The sequence below is a fragment of the Artemia sp. Qi Xiang Cuo genome, chromosome 5 (genome assembly GCF_049724085.1).
Source record: "Artemia sp. Qi Xiang Cuo chromosome 5, ASM4972408v1, whole genome shotgun sequence".
Classification (NCBI taxonomy): Eukaryota; Metazoa; Arthropoda; class Branchiopoda; order Anostraca; family Artemiidae; genus Artemia; species Artemia sp. Qi Xiang Cuo.
In genome coordinates this window covers 67,031,389-67,058,816 of record NC_142798.1, presented here as the reverse complement: position 1 = coordinate 67,058,816, position 27,428 = coordinate 67,031,389, and the positions used below count along the sequence as shown (strand labels likewise).

Genomic DNA, 27,428 nt, shown 5'->3' with positions numbered 1-27,428 from the left:
ACGGAATAATTTATGTTCGTTTTAGGTTTTAATGTCGCTCCTTACTTTCAGTTTAAAGAAATTTTTTTTATATTTAAAGGCTGCGAAAGCGGGGGGTTTGGGGGGCGGCAGCCCCCATCTTTGCCTCGTAATCCCTGTACGTTTTAAGGTTCGACCTTGTAACTCAGCCTCTTTAACTCTTTAGAAAACGTAGTTTTTTTCAATATTTCTATAAAACGGCCGTCAAAACTTGGACACCATTAAAAGTAAAGTTAAATTTTGGGCAAAAAATTGTCTGGCTTATTTTTGGCGTGTTTTTCAAAGGCTGCGGCTTATTTTTTTGTTCACGATCTGGCCACACTGCAGTCGGCTATCCTATGGCCTATTGAAAGAACTCTGAATTGACGTTGCTGTCAAGTAGAGACTCAAATATCTCATATCAGGCTATCCTGTGACAAAAAATGACTGAATTGTACTAAATATTTTGTGCTGTAGTTTCTCTAGGGTAGCCTTAAATATTAAAAATAAATACAATATTGGTTAGGAATAGGCTAGCCAATTGCAAGGGATAAAGATTTACTTCTTCAAGCCATTAACCAAAAAATAAGAGTTCCAATACGGATAGGTCCTTTTATTAGACCGTAAATAACATACAAAAGCTCTGGATATTTTGATGACTTAGCCTAGTCAGTCATCATCATCAGTAGAGAAACTTACATATTAAAACAAACCATATTTATACAGAACAAAATAATAACTTCAACTTCACAGCAAGTTTTCAGGTCATTGGCTTGGAGGGTTTGGTAAAGTTCTACTTTTGGCTACTTTTGACTATCTTGGAAAGGGGTTAGGCTAGGTTAGGAAATTGAAACTTTCAGGGGTGGGTCTACAGGCTAAAGTATGTCCTGGGAAGGTATTTTGAAGTACCTACCTTCACTCCTTCTCCCTCTAGAGGGCCCTGACCTTTGATGACATTTAAAAATCTGTGAGTTATAGAAGGTGAAACCTTGCAAAATAGATCTTCTGCTTAAATGAAGTATAACAAAATTGTTCTCAGCTTCAAAAATTTTGCTCAATCCCAATTTTTAAGGTTTTAAAGATATTGAATACATTTCCTAAATTAAAAGCAAAAAACATTGATATGGCTGAAAATTCTGCTCAAATTACTGATATTGCACTTTCAGAGCTAAGGCCAGAGAAAAAGAAACTGATAACTGAAAATTAAGGTAAAATATTGTTTTGTCAAAATTTCAAAAGGTATAAACCTTTCATATAGGCAAATTTCAGGACCCTCTAGAGGGAGAAGGAGTGGAGATAGGTACTGCAAAATACCTTCCCAGGACATATTTTAGCATGTGGACCTATCCCTGAAAGTTTCATTTTCCTAACCTTATTCCAAGATAGGCAAAAGTAGCTAAAGTAGAAATTTACAGAGGGTTTATTCAAGATCTTGAGTTCTTCAATAGAATAAGTGCTTATGAGCTATTTACTAGGATATCCAGCTATTGAGCTGTTATTATTATTAGTATTATTTTTATTATTATTATTGGTATTATTATTGGTTTTTACTATTATTATTGGTAAATTTTTTCCAAATCATATTATTGACTTACAAATAAAGTGAATATACCACTCAATGCCTTTTTGTATGCTCTTTATGAATAAAATAATCACTTCTATTGGAAATTCAAAATTTTTGCACAAGGCTGATGACAGTACTGATTTTTTCAGGTACATTTTTTTTATATCTTTGTTAATTACTAAGTTAGAATGATTCAATTAATTATGATAATTGTAACAATTAATTAAACTAATTATTATATATATATATATATATATATATATATATATATATATATATATATATATATATATATATATATATATATATATATATATATATATATATATATATATATATATATATATATATATATATATATATATATATATATATATATATATATATACATATATATATATATATATATATATATATATATATATATATATATATATATATATATATATATATATATATATATATATATATATATATATATATATATATATATATATATATATATATATATATATATATATATATATATATATATATATATATATATATATATATATATATATATATATATATATATATATATATGTAGATAGATTAAATGAATTTTGCGAATTTATCCAACTTAATTGTGGAAAGTCAGTGCTTGTGGATCAAAAAAGGATTTATTATGAAACAGTAAGTTTAAAACAGATGTTTTAAGCCTTTTTACACCCTATATATTTTTATATTATTGTCATTCTCAAGAGCTCAAAAAGGGCTTAAATTTGAATTTCCCGTAGAAGTGAATATTATATTCATAAAGAGCATTCAAATGGGCATCCAGTGGTATATTCACTTTATTTGTAAGTCAATAATATGATTTGGTAAAAATTTACCTTATTATCTATTTTTGTGCTATTATGACTAGGCTATTATAAGCCATTTTTTTGTTGTCCTTTTTCCTCAGAAGTGTTATTTTGTAGTTTGCAGTTGCCTTTTTTATTTCCTATAGGCCTACTCCTCTGTGTACCATCATGTATAAATAAAAGGCATAAATAAATTATTATTATTTCTGCAACCCTGTAGTAGCATAATATTAGTGGGCATATAATGTGGATAGATAGATAGTGAGTTAGAGGTAATAGGCTTGAGACTGTCTGTGCAGGATTTTGACTCTTGTTTATAGAAAACCATGTTGTGACTAAGATGAGCCCAGTATTGCACAAGCCTCCATTCATACTAGAAGTCCCAGGGATATCTTGCTGTCCAGTTCCAAGCAGGCTTAAGTGCTTTGGTATAGACTTGAGAAGATGTGTTCACTATTGTCATGTACTGGTATCCAGAACCATTGCTTTTCCTGAAGCCAAAATAATTTCAATAATTTAAAAAACAGGATAATTGGAACTTGGAATGTTGCAACATTAAAAAATCCATATCATATCAACATTTTGACTGACAAATTCAGAGAAGTCAAATTAAACTTATTAGGAGTTTCAAAAACTTATATCCCAGGGGTAGGAAGCATGAAATTAGGTATATAGAATTTGTTTACTCAGGCAGGAGGGATAGGGTATATAGACATGGAGTAGGGCTTATGATGAATAATGAAACTGCTAAGTCTTGTTTAGGCTGGGAAAGTATTAATAATAGAATACTTATTGCTCATCTTATCAAACAGTTTGTGGTAACAAACTGTAAGTAAGGAGCAACCTGGCTCAATAGTAACCAAAATTCCAAAAAAAACAGAATTTTGATGCCAATAGATATGTCAAATAAATCAGATTTTTATGCTGATTTCAAATATATAAGTTTCATCAAGTTTAGTCTTACCCATCAAAAGCTATGCGCCTGAGAAAATTTACCTTATCTTTGAAAAAAAGGGGAAACACCCCCTAAAAATCATTGAACTTTAATGAAAATTACACCATCAGATTCAGCGTATCAGAGAACCCTACTATAGAAGTTTTAAGCTCATATTGGCAAAAATGTGGAATTTTGTATTTTTTTGTCAGAACAAAGATCATGGATGCATGTATATTTTTTTTTTTTTTTTCAAGGGGTGATTGTATCGATCCAGTAGTCCTAGAATATCACAAGAGGGCTCATTTGAACAAAAATTAAAATTTCTAGTGCCCTTTTTAAGTGACCAAAACATTGGAGGGCAACTAGGCCCCCTCCCATGCTCATTTTTTCCCAAGGTCACCTAATTAAAATTTTGAGATAGCCATTTTGTTCAGCATAGTCAAAAATCTAATAAATATGTGTTTTAGATTGACTTAATCCCCCACAGTTCCCAGGGGAAGGGCTGTAAGTTATGAACTTTGCCCATTGTTTACATATAGTATTGGCTATTTAGAATTATACAGACGTTTTCATGAAGGATTTTTTCTGGTGGGGGGGGGCTGGAGCAGGGGGCTACGCGGGAGAACTCCCTTCATTCATACAGTCATTTGAAAATTGCTCAACTTATGACTTTCATAAAAATAGATTTGACTTCTTTGGCTGTTCTGTTACTATGCCTTAAAAAATTAGCTCAGCAACTATTTGAATTTTAATTACGGTGTACAATTTTTCCATAGAGAAATTTCCCTTGGGGGAAGAGAATTTTCTATGGAGGGGGACCTGGATTTCCCAACTTTATTTAAAAACAAGGTAAATTTGGTGTAGGAAAAGAAAACAGTAATGGCTACAGACTGTTGCAATTTTATAGGTATTACAATCTAGCTGTAACCAATACAGTGTTTAGTCATAAAATGACCCATAGATTAATTAACATGGTATTCACACAGTGGTATGATGGCAAACCTTATCAATTATGTTATTGTAAACTCTAGACTGGCTGGATCAATACCAGGGTATATAGGAGTGCTGCTATTGATGTTAAAAGTAAATCACCATCTAGTACTGTCTAGGGTTAATTTAAAGCTGAAATTTTGGGAGGTTAACTACCTCATGGGAGGTTATGATGTTGGCAGACTCCAGGATGAGAATTTGAGAGAAACTTTCCAGGAACAGTTGGATACTAAACTAAAGTTTAAATTTTGACAATGTGGAAGATGGATAGAATAATTCTAAGAAAACAATTTGTGAAGTTGCTGATGGTGTCTTAGGGAAGCATGTTTGGAGCAGAGCTAGGAATATTTGTGAAAAAGCTTTATTAGAGCTTTATTATATTTATAGCTATAATAAAAAGCTATAGCTTTTTATAGCTATAATAAAAAGCTTTATTATATTTAATAGAGAAGAGAAGGGGATTGTACAAGAATTATCTGAGTGATAGATCATATGAAAACAAAAAAGTAGAGAAAGTATTAAAATATGAACTGAGGAGGTGTGAAGTAGAGGCCATGGATAAAATTGCCAAGGATCTGGAAGATGCAGCAAGATGGCATAATAGTAAAATATTGTACCAGCATGTTAATAAATTGAGAGAGAGAGTAGTCAATCCAGATTTGTCTCTGTTAAAAAATAGGAATGGGGCCACTATTAATGATAAGGAAAGAGTTAAAGAGAGATGGGCAGAACATTTTGAGAATGTGCTAAACCAAGATAGAGCTGCAGGAAAAGATATAGAGGAAAATAAAAAAAAGTTTGAGATGCCTTTGATGTGAAAGAATATTTGTTTCATGAGGAAGAATTAGCAACAGTACCAAAAGGATTAAAAAATAATAAGGCTCCAGGTGCTGATAGTATGGTAAATGAGTTTCTTAAGTACAGTGGCTTTGAGGTTAGACATAATTTACTGAAGATTAAGAATATGATTTTTGAAAAAGGGGAAGTACCTAGCAATTTTACAAAAACCGTAATTAAACCACTCTATAAGAATGAGTGTGGTAATTATTGAGGCGTTAGTTTGGTCTGTAGGTAGCAAATTACTTAGTAATATGATAGTTTTTAGCCTGAGAGATGCTGTAGACAAAATTAGAAGAGAAGAACAGTGTGGTTTTAGAAAAGGTAGAGGATGTGTCAAACAAACTTTCACTCTTAGGTTAATAATTGATAAATGCCTGAGTTATCAGACACCTTTTGTCCTCATTTCTATAGATTATAAGCAAGCTTTTGATTCTGTTGATAGAAGAGCTTTAATGAAGGTCTTATCCATTTATTGTGTACCAGACAAATACATTAAAGTGATTAGTGCTATGTGCAAGAATAACACCGCTGTGGTTAAGGTAGGAAATGAGGTTAGCAGCTGGTATCATATTAAATCAAGAGTTTATTAAGTTTGTGTTCTATCCCCCTTTATATGGATCATTTTGATGGATTTTGTCTTTAGGAGCACAGGAAAGGCAATGGGAAACCACAGAATCAAATGAGGAGGGAATACATTCCTGGACTTAGATTATGCTGATGATTTAAGCATCTAGATGAAAGTGTGAGCAAAGTAAAGGAACTTTTAGAAGTTTTGCAAGTTCAGGGTGCTAGAATAGGTTTGAAAATTAATGTTAAGAAGACTAATAGGAATAAGTTATTATGAAAAGGTGATGTTTGGTAACAAAAAGATTGATTAGGTGGACAGCTTCACTTACCTTGGTAGTATTATTAATAAAGACAGTGGGAGCAATGAAGATGTTTAAAGTAGAACAGCCAAAGCTCAGAATGTTTTTTCACCATTAAAAAAGGTTTGGAAGAATAGGAAGATAAGTCTGCATACCAAGTGATGACAGTAGTCAAATATGGCTCTGAAGATTGGGTGCTCCAAAAAGTAGATGAAGATTTGCTAGATGTTTTCCAGAGAAATTGCCTATGGATTGTTCTGGTTACCTGGTTGACTGACCATATTTCAAACAGTAGGCTGCATGAAAACTGTAGTTCAATCCTGCTTTCTAGGACTATGATGAGAGAAAGGTTGAGATGGCCAGGGCATGTTCTGCAGATGAAGGATGACAGATTGCCAAAGATTGTCTTTTTTGGCCAACTGTCTAGGGTTAAATGGAAACCAGGTTGTCCGCGTTTGGAGTGGGGGGATGTCATAAAGAAAAATTTAAAGGAAATAGGAACCTCCTAGGAGGGTGTAAAGAGGGAGGCTTTGAATAGACTGGGGTGGAGGAGGAGCGTGTATAGCTGTGTTGGCCTCAGGTGGCTTGGTTCTGTGGTGAGTTGTTATTAGTAGTGGTAGTAGTAGTATTGCTGTTTATGAGACATTAGAATATAATGAAAAATATATTAATACATGTTTTTTTTAAATACATGAATAAAAAACATATTTAAATGCACATGTAAAATACATGAAATAAAAATGTATATTTTTAATGACAGTAAAAGTATGTCCATCTATTTCTTAACTATGGTAAACAAGATGTGCTTCCTTATTTTGTCTTGGCTCTAATTTTCTTTTATTTTAGGTTCGAATACAAAATTCTAATTATTTGGTTAGGATTTCAAGCCAAATCAGATTGATTTTTCAAGTTAATTTTTTTTTTTCATACTACCTTTAAAACCTTGTGAATCACAATTTAGCAGAAGTACCAGGCTCAAAATACTTTCCTTTGGTCACATGGTGCTCTAGGTGTATTTTTGAATGTTTCCTTTTTATAACACAAAGCTAGTTTAAGTCCACCAAAAGTCAATGTCCTTTTGAGGGAAAGGGGTTGAGGTAGATAGGTATTTAGGCTTTTGTGGTGTATAATTTTGGTTCTGGGTATATCCCTAAAAGTCTCATTTACTTAATTCAAGTGCTTTTCATGGTAGCAAAAAGCTTATCATCTGGAATTTCACTGGTCATTAGAAGCACCTGAGGTGCTAATCTTTTTTTGGTACTTATCTTTTATAGCGACCCCACTCAAGAAGTGAAGTTAGGTTAATCCTAATGACATATACCAAAATATGACGAAAATATAATACTTTAGAAGAAAATTTGGGCTAAATAATTGCACATTAAGGGGGGCGGGGGTAAAGTATAGCGGGTCTGCATGCAAAATGTATTAGGTAGAGTTATTATGTATATTATGAAGTAAGAATTTTTTTCTAACTTCACCCTGTCTAAATAACTTACCCCTCCCCCCCTAATGTGCAAATATATAGCCCAAATTATATATTTCCCATCTATTCTGTCACTTGTCTTTGTCTTGTCTCATGCTAAGCTAAAAGAAACTAGCAAACTAATGTTTGTACAGTCACAAAATTATTGTTGTTGGAATAGTTCCTTCTCTTACCTTTAGTGTTTCTACATAAGATATTTTGTATATTTATTTCTTCTTCTTTCTTATTTTCACTGTAGTTTCTCTCTGCTTTAACGGTAATTCTTGCAGTTTCTTCTTCTTTGTGTTTTTATTCACTGCAGATGTATAATAGCAGGGTTTTTATTTCATAAGGAACATGGTATCTATCTAAGCCTTGATTTTGAAACTGGCTATTTGGATGTTTTTTGGCCTCTGGCTTCAGAAATGCATGTATTTTGTTGCCTCTGGGGAGTATATTTTTTGTGCTTGTCGCTTGCCTTTGTCTTGTTTCATGCTAAGCTAAACGAAACTAGCAAAAGAACTGGTTCTACAGTGCGTCAATGGATGAAGAACTTGGGCGTAGTTGCTATAACATAAGTACTCTTTTTTTTTCTTTTAACTTTTCCTTGACTAATGTTTGTACAGTCACAAGATTGTTGTTGTTGGAATAGTTCCTTCTCTTACTTATAGTGCTTCTGTATGAGAGATTTTGTTTATTTATTTCTTCTTCTTTGTTATTTTCTCTGTGGTTTAATTGTAGTTCTTTTAGTTTCTTCTTCTTTGTATTTTTTTATTCACAGTAGATGCATAATAAACAGGATTTTCATTTCATAAGGAACATGATATCTATCTAAGCCATGGTTTTGAAACTGGCTATTTGGATGTTTTTTTTGGGCTCTGGCTTGAGAAATGCATGTATTTTGTTGCCTCTGGAGGGTATTTTTTTGTGTTCATCATCTTTTTTTATTAATAAAATTGCTTGCTCAAAATTTGTTTTTAATGTCATATTAGGCCATTATATGTCTGTCATTTTCTTTAGCTTTCTGTTGAGCCCGATTTAAGGTCTTTTCTACTGACAAATCAGGCTTTAAATTTGTAATCTGGATTGTAAAATATGGCATTCTATTGGCAGTCTAAATCATAAAAAGTTGGTTCACAAACGATTGGGAATGCAAGTTCACAGTTTTTATTATACATTTATAAACATCTTGACAGACATCAGTTTCAACTAGAACCTTGTTTGACATGATTCAAATCAGGAAAATGCTCTTGCCATTGTTTTTCACTTTTTTCCAGGCGGGGGGGGGTCCTTTGGACTAATCTCTGGGAAGAGACCCTCCCCCTCTGTTTCCTGGAATGCAAAAGTATACAATATTAAAAGAGCCGTGAGCTGACCTGGGACCTTTTGTAAAAAAAAAATTGATATGTTCTGTGCTACCCAATACCCCATGGTATGAAACGACTCTGTGGGATTCAATACCATTATGTCTTTGGATTCAGTACCAATTTTCATGTTAGAATGTTTACTATTTTTTAATATACTATTTACTATATTTCAATATACTATTTTGCAGGTTGAAAATAGCTCCTGGTGCAATTGTTTGCAAAGAATGTGATTTAGTTGGTGACATCACAATTGGAACAAAAACAGTTATTCATCCAAAGGCCAAAATTCTTGCTGAAGCAGGGCCAATTATAATTGGAGATGGAAATTTGATTGAAGAGCAGACCATAATTGCTAATAGGTACTTTAAAAGACTTTCTTGAAAAAACAGCTATTTTTTGAATATCTTTGTTAAAATTAATGAGCTATTCTGTTTCCTAGCCCCATTAGCCCCATTTATTTTGCCCCAAGTAAGAAAATAAGAGGCTTTCAAGACTGGGCTATAATTCAGCAAAAACAAGACTTTTGGTGGGAGTTCAACCTCTAATGAAATTTGCTGCATGTTTGTTGATAAATTTTTCTGTTGCAACTACCTGCTTAATTATTCAAATCTGATTCTCATTTGTGGTTTGCCTGGCTGCATTGTGTCCTTGAAATCATTAGAAAAAGATCCTGAAAATGGTGTTATGACGTAAGTCATGCAATCATCTCAATTTTGTGTCATGCATACTATTAATTAACAAATTAATGCAATAACATTTTGTCACTTAAGAGCATACTTACAATTACTGCTTTTAAGCATATTCTTAAATACTGTGTTTATACAAAGGCAAGGTATCTATGAAGAGTGTCATGGGGGGGGCTACTTTCCTTGGTAAGTTTGAAAACTGTTTGTTTTTCCTGGATATTGGATCTTAGAGAAAGTTGTTTGCAAGGAAGCTCATTAACTGAATAAATTTTGCTTTGCTTAAAAAAATTATTAGATCTGATGCTCAACCATATGTTATCTTTCTTTACCCCTACCCCCTTGTTTTAGTTTAATGCTATTTTTCCTTCTTTTTGTTGTTCTTTTGAAAAAAATCTTTTTTTGTAATCTAATCTGTTTTTTTTATAACTTCTTATTCTTTTTTTGTCATTATAGCTTTCAGCAGCAAATTTGTCTCAGCTTAAATAATAAAAATACAATTTTAAATACATGTAACAAAAACAGTAAAACTTATAGTGAATATAAATTGTTCTGTATATAAAGGGGCTGTGAACCCCCTACTCTTTATGCTAGAATCACACCTTTGCCCAACTGAAATTGTAGAGGGCAGCAAATATAGCCAGTTTGTAATTGCAAGTGTTTTATTTACTAATTGCCTTTCTAAACATGTTAACTGAAAATTTTATTATTCAAAGGAAATAGAAATCAATAAGCCCTCTTATTATTGAGGATTGTGATAAAAAAAGGCAAAAAAAAACAAAAAAACTTTTTACTACCAGGGGTGAAGCTAGGGTTTTGAGTCTTGTGCCAGAGCAGGTTTACATTGCTATTTTGTAGTACAAAGTTGAAAAATGGGCATTTTTTGGGGTGTAATCTTTTTGTTATGTAAAAAGAACACCAACACCTAAAATTTCTATTTGAATAAGCCCTATTCAAATAATCTCTGTCCACTGGTTTGATACTATCATCACTGGAAAAAAAAAATCATTCACTTAAGACCATCCTTCTAAAAAAGCAAAAAGTTAAAAATTTTTGTAGATAACAGGTTGGTTCTAGGGCTTTTAGACATTTTCAAGTTCATTGTGTAAATTTTATCAAGATTGCACCTATTTTTGGGAATGTTTCCTCATTTTTCAAAAAATATGCAAATTTTCTCATCCTTTAATAACCTTTAAAAGGTAAATTTAAAATTAATGAATTTCGGTTGCTGTTCACATTCAAGTTTTCTTTTTATATTTTGATGCTTTAAGGATAATTTATGCCTGAAAAAATTGCACCCTTTGTAATGTTTCTCGGGAATTTAGCTCTGAAATTTCATTATGAATTTGAGGTATATGTTTCCTCTCAAACAATTGATTTGCTACAAGTCTGCAGCTGTAAGTTGTAACAAAATGATAAAATACTTGTATCGTTAGATTTATTTTTAGTTTCAGATCTATCCTTTCACCAATTCAGAATTGGGATATTACTTTGACTTTTTCTTAGAGAAGGATCTAGACTTGCTTTAAAAACAAGAAAATTTGTCCTTTTTTTAGCAATCAATGGTTTTCAACATGTTTTTGCCAAAAGAACCCTCTACACCTAATTTCTAAGATTTAATTTGGCAGATAGATAGAACTGGATCACATCTCTTTAGTGATTCCAAAATTTTTGTTATCCTATAATATATTAAAACCATGAGAGAGCAAAATAATAATATGTCAAAACTTGCACAGGGAACATAATCCTTAAGGGACACAATTTTTATGTTTTTCAAGGTTTTTTTAATCTTCTTTTTAGAGAATGCCCTTCCTATTTTAAATGGATGGCTGTATAAATTTAATCTTTTATTTCAGCCTCAAAGTTTATCTGCAAATAGAGCAGATCTGTCACTTTGCATCGCCAACAACTCGAGCTTAGTCCAAATATATATTACAGAATGAAGAGGTACATCCTCCTCCCTTCCTCTATATTTATCTGAAGGCCTTTTTGCTGAAATCTAGAAAATAAGCTCATAGATATTGCGCATTTGAGGCTGGATGACGCCATGCCCACTAAAGATCCACTGAACTCTTGCGTAATAAATGCTCTACAACTATGCATAACTATAAATTATGGCGTGTTGATTAATGGTGCCTCTAATGAACCGACTCGCTCAAATGAAGATCCCAGTAATCTTCATAAAGAGCTTCAGACCAACCTGAAAAAAATTAAGGTGTGGCCAGATAAGTGGCTTATCAGTTTCAATGCATCAAAAAGAAAAGAGCTTTTAATTTCAACGGCGTGGAATGTGAAGGATCACCCTGCTTTCATTTTCAAAGGAGAGGCAATAACAAGAGTTGAAGCACTACACCTTCTTGGAGTTCATTTCTCGTCAGATCTCACGTAGGCTGAACACCTCAGCAAAGTGAGATCCTCCTGCTTCTAGAAACTAGGAGTCATCCTAAGAAGCAAACGCCTCGTCCCTGACAAGGCTATTTCGACACTATTCACGTCATGCATCAGACTAGTCATGGAAATTCTGCATGTTCTCTTTGCTGGCGCTCCAGATAGCCACATTGCTCTTAATGCCCGAAAAGTGCTAGTGTCCGAAACCAGGCAGTTCGTGCAGCAATTTCTTGCAATTCTGATGCCAAACCCCTGCAGTCAATCCAGGATCGATTTGACGTGGCTTCAATGTCAGTTTCTACAAAAAAAATGCATTGCCCTCCATCTGAGGAGGTATCAAGACTTGTTCCAGATAGAATAAACGTTTTGCGATAAACTCACCAAAGTATAGCTCGATAGGACTACCTTATGCAGAGCACACCCTGCCAAAAATACATGAAGACAAGTTTTGCTCGACGATCCATCGCCATATGGAATGGCCTCCCAGTAGGTGTAATCCCGGAAAATCCTGTTCTTGAGGTGATCAAGAGAAGGTATAATAAACAATTTAAAATAATTACCGTGGTAATTATCAGGACTAGAGGCATATCATCACTTATGACGGAGCCGAAAAGCCTGTATAAGAAAAAGAAGAAAATCCGTAATAGACATGAGCCCACATTTTGCGAAAGGGTCTTTACCAGAAAAACAATTGAATTTTCTACTAGCTGTGTGACTGGCATGTTGAATTTTACTGAGACACTGTGTGACTCTGGAAGGGTATACTAGTTGATGACTGCCAAGTAGTTGGCTCATTTCGACCAAATATTGCTTTAAAATATGTGCAAAATCAACAGTCTGGGAATGGAGTTGTGAAAGCCCAGATAAATTTCTTGAAATATTTTGGATCCGTTTTGAAAACTGTTCAGCACTGATGACAAGAAATTCTGCGGAATTCTAATAAAATATTTTGGAAGAAAACCTGTTAAACTTCCATATTTAGGCCAGTGAATCCAGCAGAAAAAGAGTTATATTGCAATAATACTACCCCATGTTTGCAAGATTAACTTGACGTTTTAACTGAAAGTTAACTAGATTTACAGCTATACATTCTTTAATAAGGACGATTTTTTTTCGTTTAGCCCTTTAGCTACATTTTCTTGTGAATTGACTAACAAATAAGTGAAAAGACGTTAGCAGAGACATATACTGCAGTAAACCTTACATTCGAAGGATAGGGCCTGAGAGTAATCAAAGGCTTTGTTATTATCTGCATAACGATGTTTCATCAGTGCAGAAATACAGAAAGATGCTACAAGTATAAAAAAAGGACAAACGAAGAGGTGTTGAAAAAGTTTAAGCAAAAGAAAATGAGAAACAACGTAAAATAAAAGGACGTTGGAACAAACATGTTTGCGGAAAGAGCAAGAAAAGGACACATAAAAAGAGAAAAGATGCTAATTAGATAAGAATGTAGTACCCTATTTTCTTTGCATAGAGACTAAATATTTTTAGTAGTACAATTTTTGGTGGCTTGAGACAAAGAAAATTGGAAGCCATCTATACCAAAAATGAAAGAATTTTAGTATATACTTTTATTTTCTCTCTTTTTTTTGTCTTTTGGAACAGTTAATTTGGCAACCTTGTTGTTGCTATATACGTTCTCGATAAAGCGAATATTGTCACCGCCAGTTAGAGAAACATTTTTTTCTTCTTTCATTTTTAATATTCAGATGCACATATAATAGTCTTTAGGTAGGAAATGATCAATCACAAAAAAAGAAAATAGTTTAAATGTTTATTTGAACCTGCAATGTAGTTGTGATTCCGTTGTCTTCAGACTGTCTTGAGTTCAATAATTAAAATTGAGCACTAATACCCTGTTTTTATTGTAAAGGCTAAAATCTGAGACCCAAGACTCTTTACCAGTACTTATGATTGGAAATAACAATGTTTTTGAAGTTGACTGTCATATTGAAGCTGCTAAGATTGGAGACAATAATGTCGTTGAGTCAAAAGGTAAAATAGTTTTTTTTTCGTTAACGTCATATTGAAGTTGACTGCCGTTGACGAAGTTGCAAATATGACAGTTGACTGTCATATTGAACAGCCAAGATTAGGGACAACAATGTCATTGAGTCAAAATGTAAAATATTTTTTTTATGTGTGTATTTACCGTCATATTGAAGTTGATTGTCATTGCTGAAGTTGATTGAAGTTGACAATATGCTAGTTGATTGTCCTATTGAAGCTGCCAAGATTGGGGACAATAATGACATTGAATGAATAGGTTTTTTTTATTTACTTTTTCAGAACATGATTTTTAAATAAAAGGACAACACAAATAAACCCAGTGAATAATTCTTTAGACGACACTGCTTTTCATTTGTAATCACATTCAGATGAAAAGGTATATTATAATAGGTAAAACTTTTTATTAAGATAATGAAAAAAATATATAGTATTATATAGAACCCTAAATGTTTTGGCTTCAAGTCTGTAAACCTTTATCAACAGAAAGAAAACGAAAACTGGACTAAATTGATAGAATATGCAAGAAAATAACAAAATGATGGCACAAAAAGAAGAATTAAATAAACAATGCGACTAGAGAAGAGATTAAATTGTATATTATAAGCTATTGATATCTTGGCTGGTGAGACCAATGGGCTGACTTATAAACCATTCTTTTTTCTTTATTGACTGCTTATTGACTTTCAAGCTGCTAGAATATTATTTCTTTGCTTGATATTTCAGAAAATTTGAATTTTATACTGAAAGTGATCGATTTCGCGGCTGTTGAGGGACTTTTTGAGCCTATGGAGAAAAGAAACAAGAAAAAAACAACTAAAGATTAAAAAAAATATTACAATAACAAAATTGCTACTTCGTTACATTCAGAAAATTTTTGCCTTGGATTTTCAGAGTCCCCTTGAATTTAGCTGCACCCCAGCTTCCTCCTTTTTATGCCTGGTCGACTTTTTTTCAAAAATTAAATAAAAAAAACAAGTTTTTTTAACTGAAAGTAAGGAACGACGTTAAAACTTAAAACGAACAGAAATTATTCCGTATATGAAGGGGGCTGTCCCCTCCTCAACGCCTCGCTCTTTACGCTAAAGTTTTTTTATTGTTTAAAAAAATAGAGTTGTTAGAAAGTCAAACTTTAGCGTAAAGAGCGAGGCGTTGAGGAGGGGACAGCCCCCTTCATATACGGAATAATTTCTGTTCGTTTTATGTTTTAACGTCGTTCCTTAGTTTCAGTTAAAAATACTTGTTTTTTTTTTTTTATTTTTGAACGTTTTTGAATTAATGCAGGTTTTGATTTTGGCTCACCGTACATGAATAATTAAAACAAAATTTGCATATTATATTTGGTTAAATGGCTTTCTCGAAACTTGTTTAATTTTATTTACGAACGGTTTTATTAGTAATAAATATACGTAACTTAGAATTAACTTACGTAACGAACTTCTATATTCATAAATTTTTAACACGTATATTAGGGGGTTCGCCCCCTAGTCAATACCCTGCTCTTTAAACTATAGTTCGAATTTTTTTTCCAGTTCTTTAAAAATGACCTCTTAATCACAATCAGTTGATCAGTTGAAAAACTTGTTTTTTTTTATTTAATTCATGATATTTTTATTTAATAATGCTGGGAAATCCGGGCGGGGCGGCCTAGCCCTGTCCCGGCCCCCCTGAAAACTTCCTTCATGGAAAGATCCTTCCATATAGCCCCCGACCCTCTCCTTCCCCCACCTACCAGAAAAATCTCCTCTGAAAAAGTCTGTATACTTCCCAATAACCAATACTATATGTTAACATTGTGTAAAGTTCATAACTTTCAGCCCTCCCCCTGGGGACTTTGGGGATCAAGTCATCCTAAAAGACATTTTTATAATATTTTCGACCATGCTGAACAAAATGGCTATCTCAAAATTTTTATTGGGTGACTTTGGGAAAAAATGAGCGTGGGAGGGGGCCTAGTTGCCCTCCATTTTTTTTGGTCACTTAAAAAGGGCACTAGAACTTTTAATTTTCGTTCCAATAAGACCTCCCATGATATTCTAGGACCACTGGGTCGATACGATCACCCCTGGGGAAAAAAAAAATAAACACGCATCCGTGATCTTTCTTCTGGCAAAAAATAGATAATTCCACATTTTTGTAAATAGGAGTTTGAAACCTCTACAGTAGGGTTCTCTGATACGCTGAATCTGATGGTGTGATTTTTCATTAAGGTTCTATAACTTTTAGGGGGTCTTTCCCCCTTTTTTCGAAAATCAGCCAAATTTTCGCAGGCACGTAACTTTTGATGGGTAAGACTAAACTTAATGAAACTTATATATTTGAAATCAGAATTAAAATCTGATTCTTTTGATGTATCTATTGGTATCAAAATCCCGTTTTTTAGAGTTTCGGTTACCATTGAGCCGGGTCGCTCCTTACTTACAGTTCGTTACCACGAACTGTTTGATTAACAGAATTTTGCATTATGAACCAACTGCTGACGGGACATCCAGAAAATAATACAGTCAAACAAAATCAGAGAGATTTTGTATATAGCCAGGGTCATATTCCGGTATGAGATAGGTGGCATAGGGTAGCTGGGATGCATTCAAACTGGAAGTAACTGTGAAAAATCTGATAAATAGAAACTTCCTGAGTGTAGTGAATTAAGTATTTTTTTTTATCATTGTTTCCTTCAGAAAAAATTTTAAACGGCACTGTTGCCAAAATAAGAGCAAGGAAGTTAACAAAACAACAAATCAGTAAACTTAGTTCTCTAATCAGTAAACTAATTTTGCCGATTTGTTGTTTTGTTCTCTTTCTTGCTCGATAACATTACAGTTTAAAGATGCAATTAAACTGGAAGTAACTCTGAAAAGCTAATAAATATAAATTTTCTGAATGTAATGAAGTAAAAAATTTTTACTATTTTGTGTTTTCCTTCAAGGAAATGTTTAAACTGTACTGTTATCGAGCAAGAAAGAGAACAAAACAACAAATCAGCAAACTTAGTGTTTGGCATAAGGCTATATCCAGGAACTAGGAGGAGGGGGTGGACTGGGATGCAATTAAACCGCAAGTAACTCTGAAAAGCTAATAAATATAAATTTGCTGAATATAATGAAGTAAGAATTCTTTACTATTGTAAAGAATTCTATTGTAAAGTGTTTTCCTTCAGAAAAATGCGTAAACTGTACTGTTTTGATGTTGATGTTCTCATAAACAGTGGTCAAGGAGGCACACTTGTGTCTCTATAAAGAGGCGACCCACCACAATGTTAAGCGATTTCAGGTCCTAGAGGTCACAGAGAGACGGCGGTGATCGCATTTTGTAGCCCAAGCTCAAACTAAGAAACTTGCAAAATTTCATCCTCCTCCGACTTTATCTTCATGGGGTAAACTGGGCCGGAGGTTTGGACCCTCCCACCACAGCCCCCCTTTAACGTTGTCCGATTGGGCTGAAATTTAGAGGTTAAGCTTTCCTAGGGCCTGGGAGCTTATCCTCGAAATTTCAGCTCAATCCGATCATTCCTTCCCTGTTTTCAAAAAACCAAATATAGCCACTTAAAATTCATTTCTTTTTTTTTCTTAGCCACGCCTACAGGCCACAGTTGGCAACGGATCCGGTTGAATGAGGACTCATTCGAAGCAGAATTCAACCTGTTAGGGCCTTTTGATATTTTCAGACCGAAAAAAGTATCCCCCGAATTTACATTTACGAAAAACCTTGTTTTCCTATAATAGCCCATGTTAATTTTTCCCACCACAACCCCCCCTTTAACGTTGTCTGATCGGGCTGAAATTTAGAGGATAAGCTTTTCTGGGGCCTGGGAGCTTATCCTCAAAATTTCAGCTCAATCTGATCACTCCTTCCCTGTTTTCCAAAAACCACATATCAAGATTTTTGGGAATTTGCTTGCGTCGAAAATAGCTTCAATTTGCTAAACAACAATTACTATTGTGTTTGTATAGTCCAGCGGCTGATACTCCAGACTTTCAGGCGGACAACCCGAGTTCAATTCACTATCAAAGAAACTTTTTTATATACTTTGAAAAGAAACTCAGTTTCTTTTTTAAATTTTTTGAAAAAAATTACGTTTTCTAAAGAGTTAAAGAGGCTGAGTTACAAGGTCGACCCTTAAAACGTACAGGGATTAGGAGGCACAGTTGGGGGGCTGTTAAAGAGGCTGAGTCACAAGTTCGAACCTTAAAACGTACAGGGATTAGGAGGCACCCTGTACGACGTGATTTGAGTATTCAGGAATTAAAAGCCTTAACACAAGAATGTTCAAGAGCGGGGGTTTGGGGGCGGCAGCCCCCCAACTTTAACTCCTGACACGATCAGCTAACAGTTAGTCAAGCAATAATAAGTAATAAACTGTACAAAAACGTGCAGAAATTATTTGAAAAAAACTACGTTTTCTAAAGAGTTAAAGAGGCTGAATTACAAGGTCGAACCTTAAAACGTACAGGGATTAGGAGGCACAGTTGGGGGCTACCACCCCCAAACCCCCGCTTTCGCAGCCTTTAAATATAAAAAAAATTTCTTTAAACTGAAAGTAAGGAGCGACATTAAAACTTAAAACGAACAGAAATTATTCCGTATATGAAAGAGGCTGTGCCCTCCTCAACGCCTCGCTCTTTACGCTAAAGTTTTTATTGTTTAAAAAAAGAGTTGTGAGAAAGTCAAACTTTAGCGTAAAGAGCGAGGTGTTGAGGAGGGCAAAGCCTCTTTCATATACGGAATAATTTCTGTTCGTTTTAAGTTTTAATGTCGCTCCTTACTTTCAGTTTAAAAAATTTTTTTTTTATATTTAAAGGCTGCGAAAGCGGGGGGTTTGGGGGGTGGTAGCCCCCCAACTGTGCCTCCTAATCCCTGTACGTTTTAAGGTTCAACCTTGCAACTCAGCCTCTTTAACTCTTTAGAAAACGTAGTCTTTTTCAAATAATTACATTAAAGACCAAATTAATCTCAAGAATTTCAAGGAAGAAGATTTTCCTAACCAGATACCGGCAGTAAAAGAAGTAGATCCAAAAAGACAAAAAGAAGCAAACAAAACAAGCAGGAGTGGCTTTAAAAATGACGAAATGAGGAGCCAGAAAAAGGCGTTGAAGCAAACCTCATAAGTAAGCCAGTTTCCAGGAGTACAAAGGTTAGAAAAGGAAACAAGAAAGAAAAATTTCTAGTATTTAAAAGCAATTATTTTGCATGCGCACGGCTGCCGCTACTTGTGCATCACCGCTGAGGTATAAAAGAGTACATTTCACGTGCAAAATTAATCACAATCCGTTCTTTGAAATATAAAAATTATACAGTTAAAATTAAAAAAATTACAATCTCAGGAATATCTGGTAAAGTAAGTGTTTGTAGGTATGGTGTAAAGGTACTCCCTCTCGGGCATTATTTAGCATCTGACCGAGACATATGTGTATATTTCAGCGAAAGTCTCGGTCTGTTTCAAATAGATTGAATATTCGTTAAATGAATTTTGTAAGTGTAAAGTGAATTTTAATGAAGAGTGATCGCATCATTTTTATTTACAGCAAATTATAATTTAGATTTATCTTATAGTTGTACTTTTTCTACAAAGATATTTATTTGAATAAACAAATGCGGGCTCACTAGATTGAGGTTTTAGCCTTAGTTGATAAACCATATGTGAGTTTATATTTAATATTGAATTGTCTAGATCATATCTCACTATAGACCCCCTAAAGCATTTTAAATTGCTCAAAAGTACGGGCGCCAATCCACGGAAATGTATACTGGGGGGATGACCTTTTTTTTCAAATGAAGATGCAAAAAATAAAAATCTGGGGGAGTAGGGCATTTTTTCAAATTTCTCAGTAAAAAATCCAGAATTGGGGAGGACCATATACTAATAATAATAATAATTTATTTATAACCCACTGCACAAACAATGTAATTATGTAACAATGTAATCATTAACGCAATTCTCGATAGCCGATCTTATAAACCAGCTTCACTTTCATTGAATATTCGCGATTGGCTCTTTTCTTCCGCATGATGCAAAATGATTCGCTTTTTTCTTTTTAAGTTGTTTTGAAATTATTTTTCTTTAAATTTATACATCTAGCCAAAGAGAAGAAGAAAAATTAATATCCTGAAATTCTGTATTAAACAATGTACTTTAATCTCAACGTAAGGAAGGGGGATTTCCGATATGATTTGAAAAACGATCAGAAATTGAATAAAGTCTTTTTTCAAATGAAAGTATACTAAGGAGGATTTTTCAGGTGAAAAATTCAAAATTCAGGAGGGCAGTATAATCTAGGGGGGGGGGGTTGTCCCTCTCTTTTCCTGCTGAAAATCCCGAAATGACAGACTGTGTGTTTAAGTTCACAAAGTAATGGACAATAAATTATGGATGTTTTTCGTTAATCATGTAAAATAAAATTCTAAAGTAATGTAGAATTCTAAACAGACGTCCTTCAGAAGTTGAGATCAGTAGAACTTGAAATGCTTCCTATGTTTGTAAATTCGAATATAATATACATTTGTGTCATGTTTTCCTTGGTTCCCTTAAGCTATAACCTAGAAGTAAAATACAAAAATATAGGAAGAAAGTAAGCTTTTAGTTATACGTACTCATATTTAGAAAACCTTGATAGTATGTGTGAAATAGCAGATGGAACTTTAAGCAATATTTGAAGCATTCTCTTTGCCCCCTCCCCCATCTAATAAACTTGTGGGTATACCATTGGCCGTCATAACTGTCGTTATGAATATTCGGTGAACTTCGCTTCCAGTCCTCAACCTCTTTGCCCTATTAACATTGACAGGAATTGCGGAAAGTTTTCGCAATTTTGAGATTCGCCAAAAACCTATGCCTTTCTAGATCAAGTGTTTTTTTACGGAAGAGGTTGATGTTCGTTGGGATTTTTCCTGATTTAAAAGTTTTTTTTTGTTTATTTTATTATTTTTAGATAAAACTTGTTTAAGCTACAATTTATAATTTTATTTGGACAACTATCCTCGTGAAGCAAACTTTGAAGGCAAAATTATTTTCACGCAGTTATTAATGAAGACCAATAAATCACTGATAAATCATTAAAGTAATTATAACTGCGTTATTCAAACTTATAAAATTAACTATGTATATATTTATTTATAAATTTTTTCTTGAAAACAGCTCCATATTTTTTTGAAAGCTGGCACCCTGGGATTTTCTGGTCTGAAAAATCGATCTGGAGAGGTCAGGAGTTTGAGAAAATTCGTTTAGAGCGTTAGTTTTGGAAGAAAAAAAATCTTCAGTGACGTCATATTTATATATGACGTATTTATGCTTTAAATGCTTATAAATATTTTATATATATAATTTATGCTTTATTCAAGATCATAAATTACATCATTTTCCCCACAGGAGAAGTCGTATCGTTTTTACTATATGACGTATGCAAAATTATACAAGATGACAAATGACTCTGAAGGGCTAAAGAAACCAATAAAGAAACTATAAAATAAGTTATCCGAACTTATATAATTCATAGCATCATATATATATATATATATATATATATATATATATATATATATATATATATATATATATATATATATATATATATATATATATATATATATATATATATATATATATATATATATATATATATATAATTTATGCTTTATTCAAGAGCATAAATTACATCATTTTCCCCCCCAGGTGTAGTCGTATCGTTTTCAAACAGTTCGTGGTAACGAACTGTAAGTAAGGAGCGACCCGGCTCAATGGTAACCGAAACTCTAGAAAACGGGTTTTTGATACCAATAGATATATCAAAAGAATCAGATTTCAATGCTGATTTCAAATATATAACTTTCATGAAGTTTAGTGCTACCCATCAAAAGTTACGTGCCTGAGAAAATTTGGCTGATTTTCAAAAAAAGGGGGAAAAAACCCCTAAAAGTTATAGAACCTCAGTGAAAATCACACCATCATATTCAGTGTATCAGAGAACCCTACTGTAGATGTTTAAAGATCCTATCTGCAAAACTGTGGATTTTCCCATATTTTGCGAGGAGAGAAATCACGGATGCGGGTTTATTTGTGTAGGTGTGTGTGTATTTGTTTTTTGTTTTTTTTTCCCAGGGATGATTGTATCGACCCAGGGGTCATAAAATATATTAGGAGGATTCATTGGAATGGACATGGAAAGTTCTAGTGACCTTTTTAATTTACCAAAAATAATGTAGGGCAACTATGACCCCTCCCACGCTTATTTTTTTCCCAAAGTCACCCGATCAAAATTTTGAGATAGCCATTTTGTTCAGCATGGTCGAAAATATGATAAATATGTCTTTTAGGATGACTTAATCCCCCGAAGTACCCAGAGGGAGGGCTAAAAGTTATGAACTTTACCCAATGTTAACATATAGTATTGGTTATTGGGAAGTATACAGACGTTTTCAGAGGAGATTTTTTCTGGTAGGTGGGAGGAAGGAGAGGGTCGGTGGCTATGTTGGAAGGATCTGTTCCATGAAGGAAGTTTTCATGGGGGAAGGGAAATTGCCATGAAGGGGGCGCCGGACTTGCCAGCATTATTTATTGGTTATTGGGAAGTATACAACCATTTTCAGGAAGGATTTTTTCTGGAGGGGGGGGGCTAGAGGAGGGGGTTACGCTGGATAAGATTTCCGGTGAGGATGTGTCTTGTGGGGACGGGACCTTGCTATGACGGGGGCGCCGGATTTCCAAGCATTATTTAAAAAACGATCAGAAATTAAATAAAAAAAAACAAGTTTTTTCAACTGAAATGTAAGAAGGAATATTAGAACTTAAAACGAACAGAAATTATAACGTATGTGAGGGGGTTCTCCCCAAGTCAATACCTCGCTCTTTACGCTACAGTTTTTTTTTAGTGCTTTCAAAAGTGATATCTATTCGAATTAAACGGCCTTTGTGATTCAGCGGTTCGTGAATCAAATTTTTTTTTAACTTTTAACGTAAAGAGCGTGGTATTGACTAAGGGGAGAACCCCTTCATATAAGTAATAACATATACGTAATAAAAAAACAATAAAAAAAACTAGCGATACGGCTCAATAGTAATCGAAACTTTTAAAAACGAAATGTTGATGTCAATAAATGTATCAAAAGAATGTTTTTATAATGCTGATCCTAAATATATAAATTTTATTAAGTTTAGTATTACTCATCAAAGGCTACAAGCCTGAGAACATTTACTCGATTTTTTAAAGAGGGGGGAAACATCCCCTACAAGTGAAAGAATTTTAATGAAAATCACACCGTCAGATTCAGCGTATCAGAAAGCCCTTTTACATAGGTTTCAAGCTCATATCAGCAAAAATCTGCAACTTTGTATTTTTTGCCAGAAGAAAAATATACGAATATAGAAGTTAGTTACTTAAGTTAGTTTGTAAAGACATCCATTTAGCAAAAGAAAAGTAAAATTTTTACGCAAATAAAAGCTACATTAACTAAAAAACGATCAGAAATTAAATAAAAAAAAAACAAGTTTTTTAAACTGAAAGTAAGGAGCGACATTAAAACTTAAAACGAACAGAAATTATTCCGTATATGAAAGGGGCTGTCCCCTCCTCAACGCCTCGCTCTTTACGCTAAAGTTTGACTATGTCTCACAACTTTATTTTTTAAAACAATAAAAAACTTCAGCGTAAAGAAGCGTTGAAGAGGGGACAGCCCCTTTCATATACGGAATAATTTCTGTTCGTTTTAAGTTTTAATGTCGCTCCTTACTTTCAGTTTAAAAAACTTGTTTTTTTTTATTTAATCAGTATCTATGACGCACGCAAAATTACACAAGATGGCAAATGACTCTGAACAGCTAAAGAAACCAATAAAGAAACTATAAACTAAGTTATCCGAACTTATATAATTCATTGCATCATCATATTACACATTTATATATATATATATATATATATATATATATATATATATATATATATATATATATATATATATATATATATATATATATATATATATATATATATATATATATATATATATATATATATATATATATATATATATATATATATATATATATAGATATATATATATATATATATATATATATATATATATATATATATATATATATATATATATATATATATATATACATATATATATATAGATATATATATATATATATATATATATATATATATATATATATATATATATATATATATATATATATATATATATATATATATATATATATATATATATATATATATTATATATGACGTATATGACGTATGCAAAATTATACAAGATGACAAATGACTCTCAACGGCTAAAGAAACTATAAACTAAGTTATCCCAACTTATATAATTCATTGCATCGTCATATTACACATTTATATCATATTATCATGTTGTTAAGTCTTTTATTTTAGCTTATATTGGCCGGAATACTAGGTTGAGCAACGGCTGTGTAATTGGCGCTAAGGTACGTGTGACTACCTTTGAAAGTATTCCAGAAAATACGGTTATTTATGGCAGTGATTGTGCTCGAAGAACACTTGGTGAAAAACCTAGTGTGAGTATATTTATTCAAAACATATTTGAATTTTGACCAAATTTATCCACTGTCAAAACAATTGTCATTTAATCACTTGGTCGCAGGCAGGAGCGTCTGTTCATGAAAATGTAGATGGGTACAAAATGTAATTTTTAAAATTTAGGGCGTGGGGATAATTTTGAAAAATGAAAATACCAAAAAGGTATTTTCTAAAATCTTGGAGAGAGGCAAAAAAAATCAAGAGGGCACCTCATCCAATCGACATGCCTGGCCGCAAGGGTGCCAGGTGGGCCTTTAGTGTCAGGTCCCCTTTCTAATGTTTGACAATTTATAAAATGTGAGCCAAATTCAGAAAATTTTCTGGGAAAAAAGATTAAAAGGGAGTTTTCCTGTCCTATCCTCATTCAAAAATATTCTTGACGCTTGCTTCTATTTCAAGGGAAGTTCTGATCAATTCTTATTAGGAATTTACACAATTGTGTGCTATTAATTATATATACATATATATATATATGCACTCTTATGTAAATAAAATATATACCACATCCTTCTGTATAAAGTAAAGTATAAAACCAAGTTTAAGTAAACAAAATGAAATAATTAGAACTTGAGACGATAAAAGCGAATAATTGTAAAATAAAAGCAAAATACAAAAACAACATGAATGAAACCTTCTTCCCCCTTTTTTTGTAAATTGCTTATTTTACTGTAATCCGATAAGACTCAATAGTATTATTTATACAACTAGATTTGTACCGTTGATAGGGGTAAACGTATTCTTATAGGATCCACTTACAGAATTAGACAATAGTGGAGTGAGAAAAGAAAAGAGAAATTGACAACATATAAAGTACTTAACTGGGGGGTGGGAATTTTTTTCAGTTTATTCAGACGATTTGTCTCGTCTCTCTTTTTGTTCGTTGGTAACCAGGATTTCGAGATTTTATTTTTTTTAAACTAACTTTCAGGCTATTATTTTCTAGCTAAGTAATTGAGCTTTGTTTTCGACCGTTTTTCAATCAGTCAAACTCGAATATTAGGATTTTTTTCTCAACTAACTTTCTGACTATCATTCTTTGATTAAATACATGAATTATACTCTTTCAGGCGATTTGCATTGCCCTTTTTTCTTTCGCCAGTAGTAACTTGGACTACTATTTCATGATCAAGTACTCGAATTTGGTTTTTCCGGCTTGATTCAGACGACCCTAGCAGAGTGGTTAGCACGCTAGACTTGATATCCTGTGTCCATGAGGACAAGGGGTCGAGTTTTGGCGTCGCTGGTAATTTGGTTTGGAACGAGGGTCAGTAGCGTGACTCTTTAAGCTCAGCCAGAGTCGACTTAGCTCTAAATGGGTATCTGGAGAAATATAGGAAAGGTAAACAAGAAGGGTGTGCGAAGAACAGGATGGCTGGCCCCCAACTCCCCATTGCACTTTTTGACTGGAGGGCCATAACAAGGAGATCAGCACCGCCGGTAGGAACTGTAAAGTCTAATGCCGTATTCTTTATCTTTTTTTTTATTCAGATGATTTGCATCATTATTTTTTTTTTCGGCTTATGGTAACCTGATATTTTCTTTTAAACTAACTTTATAATTTTAAGTTTTTAATTAAGTACTTATTTTTGGAGGAACTTTGTTTTTTTAGGCTCAAGCACCTCAAATTGAGTTCTTATCAAAAATCCTGCCGAACTATCACCACTTACGAAAAATTGTGAAGAAAACGGAAGAAAAATCAATTAAATGAGTTTTACGAAGAAGCACTAGGAAATTGAGTGTGTTACTTTTGGCCTTTATTATTTTACGCTCTATTATTGAACTTTTGTCTAAACTGTGTATTTGTTTAAACTTTACTGCTAACAACTCATTGCAGCACCAAGCTACCTGAGGCCAACACAGCTACGCACGCTTCTCCTCCATCCCAATCGATTTACAGATTCCCTTTTTACATCCTCCCAACAAGTTCCAATTTCCTTTAAATTCTTTCCTACGACCTCTTCCCACTTTTATTCTGGGACGATTTTTGGCAATCTATTGGATTTTTTGGAAGTAAAAAGATAGAGAATACTCATTGCGGAAGAATTGGAAGGTTACCAAAAGAAGAAGAGAAAAAGAATGAAAATCAGAAAAATTTTTCGTTACGAAAGAAATACTAGGGAATAAAAAATGCATCTGATTTTTGACGTTTGTTTTCTTACGCCTTATTAAAGAGATATTGTTTTACTTTTCAAAACTTCCCAGTTTCCATGTGGAAAAAAAGGACATTGTGTAGTTTATTGTGATAAACTGCTAAAAAGTCGATCTCCATTTGTTATTTTTTGGAATCCACCAGTCTCCATTGTTCCAATTTTTAACAAATTTGTCCCAAAAGCACCGTCTTTGGTTGCTATTTTTATCAATCCGTCAAACTATAATAATAAAGTTGGTTTCCTTTTCAAAAGAAATTGGCCTTTTCTATTCCATTTTCGTGGAGAACACATAATAGAGATTGGCAAATTAAGATTATTGAACAAAAGCAAGTTGAATGAGCATCAAGACGAAAATACGATTGGCTTTAAGATTATTGAACAAAAGCAAGTTGAATGAGCATCAAGACGAAAATACGATTGGCTTTAAGATTATTGAACAAAAGCAAGTTGAATGAGCATCAAGACGAAAATACGAGCGAATAAAAAATGCATCTCACTTATGACGTTTTATCATCTTACGCTTTACTAAAGAACCATTTTAAAGAATAAATTTAGTTTTAAACTTAAATTTTCATAAGAAAAAAAAATATTGGTTGTCATGAACTTTAAAATCAAAGGTCCCATGTATTACAAGGCTTTGAAAAGAGAACAAAGACGTTTTTTTTCGAAAATTAGAGCAGTTAAAAGAGTATAGCTGTCCTATTTTTAGTCACCCCCCTTTTCCCTGACATTTGCAATTGTTTTAACATTTGGGCAAGATCCACCTCCTA

General features: G+C 33.1%; 1 protein-coding gene across 1 annotated transcript; it reads left to right on the top strand.

Annotated features, from left to right (window-relative positions):
- Positions 1–317: 317 nt before the first annotated feature.
- On the top strand, positions 318–26,305 carry DCTN6-p27 (dynactin subunit 6). The gene is made up of 5 exons (XM_089089873.1): positions 318–451; positions 9,057–9,227; positions 13,816–13,937; positions 24,344–24,486; positions 26,118–26,305. Exons 1-5 carry the CDS (start codon positions 441–443, stop codon positions 26,214–26,216), a joined length of 546 nt encoding a protein of 181 aa, XP_088945999.1. The 5' UTR covers positions 318–440; the 3' UTR covers positions 26,217–26,305.
- The last annotated feature ends 1,123 nt before the right edge of the window (positions 26,306–27,428 follow it).

What these genes read in the sequence shown, in the direction of transcription:
- DCTN6-p27 (XM_089089873.1), top strand. An exon ending in CAGACCATAATTGCTAATAG is followed by an intron (nt 9,228 to 13,815) that starts GTACTTTAAAAG and finishes TTTATTGTAAAG; the next exon opens with GCTAAAATCTGAGACCCAAG. An exon ending in CACTTGGTGAAAAACCTAGT is followed by an intron (nt 24,487 to 26,117) that starts GTGAGTATATTT and finishes TTGTTTTTTTAG; the next exon opens with GCTCAAGCACCTCAAATTGA.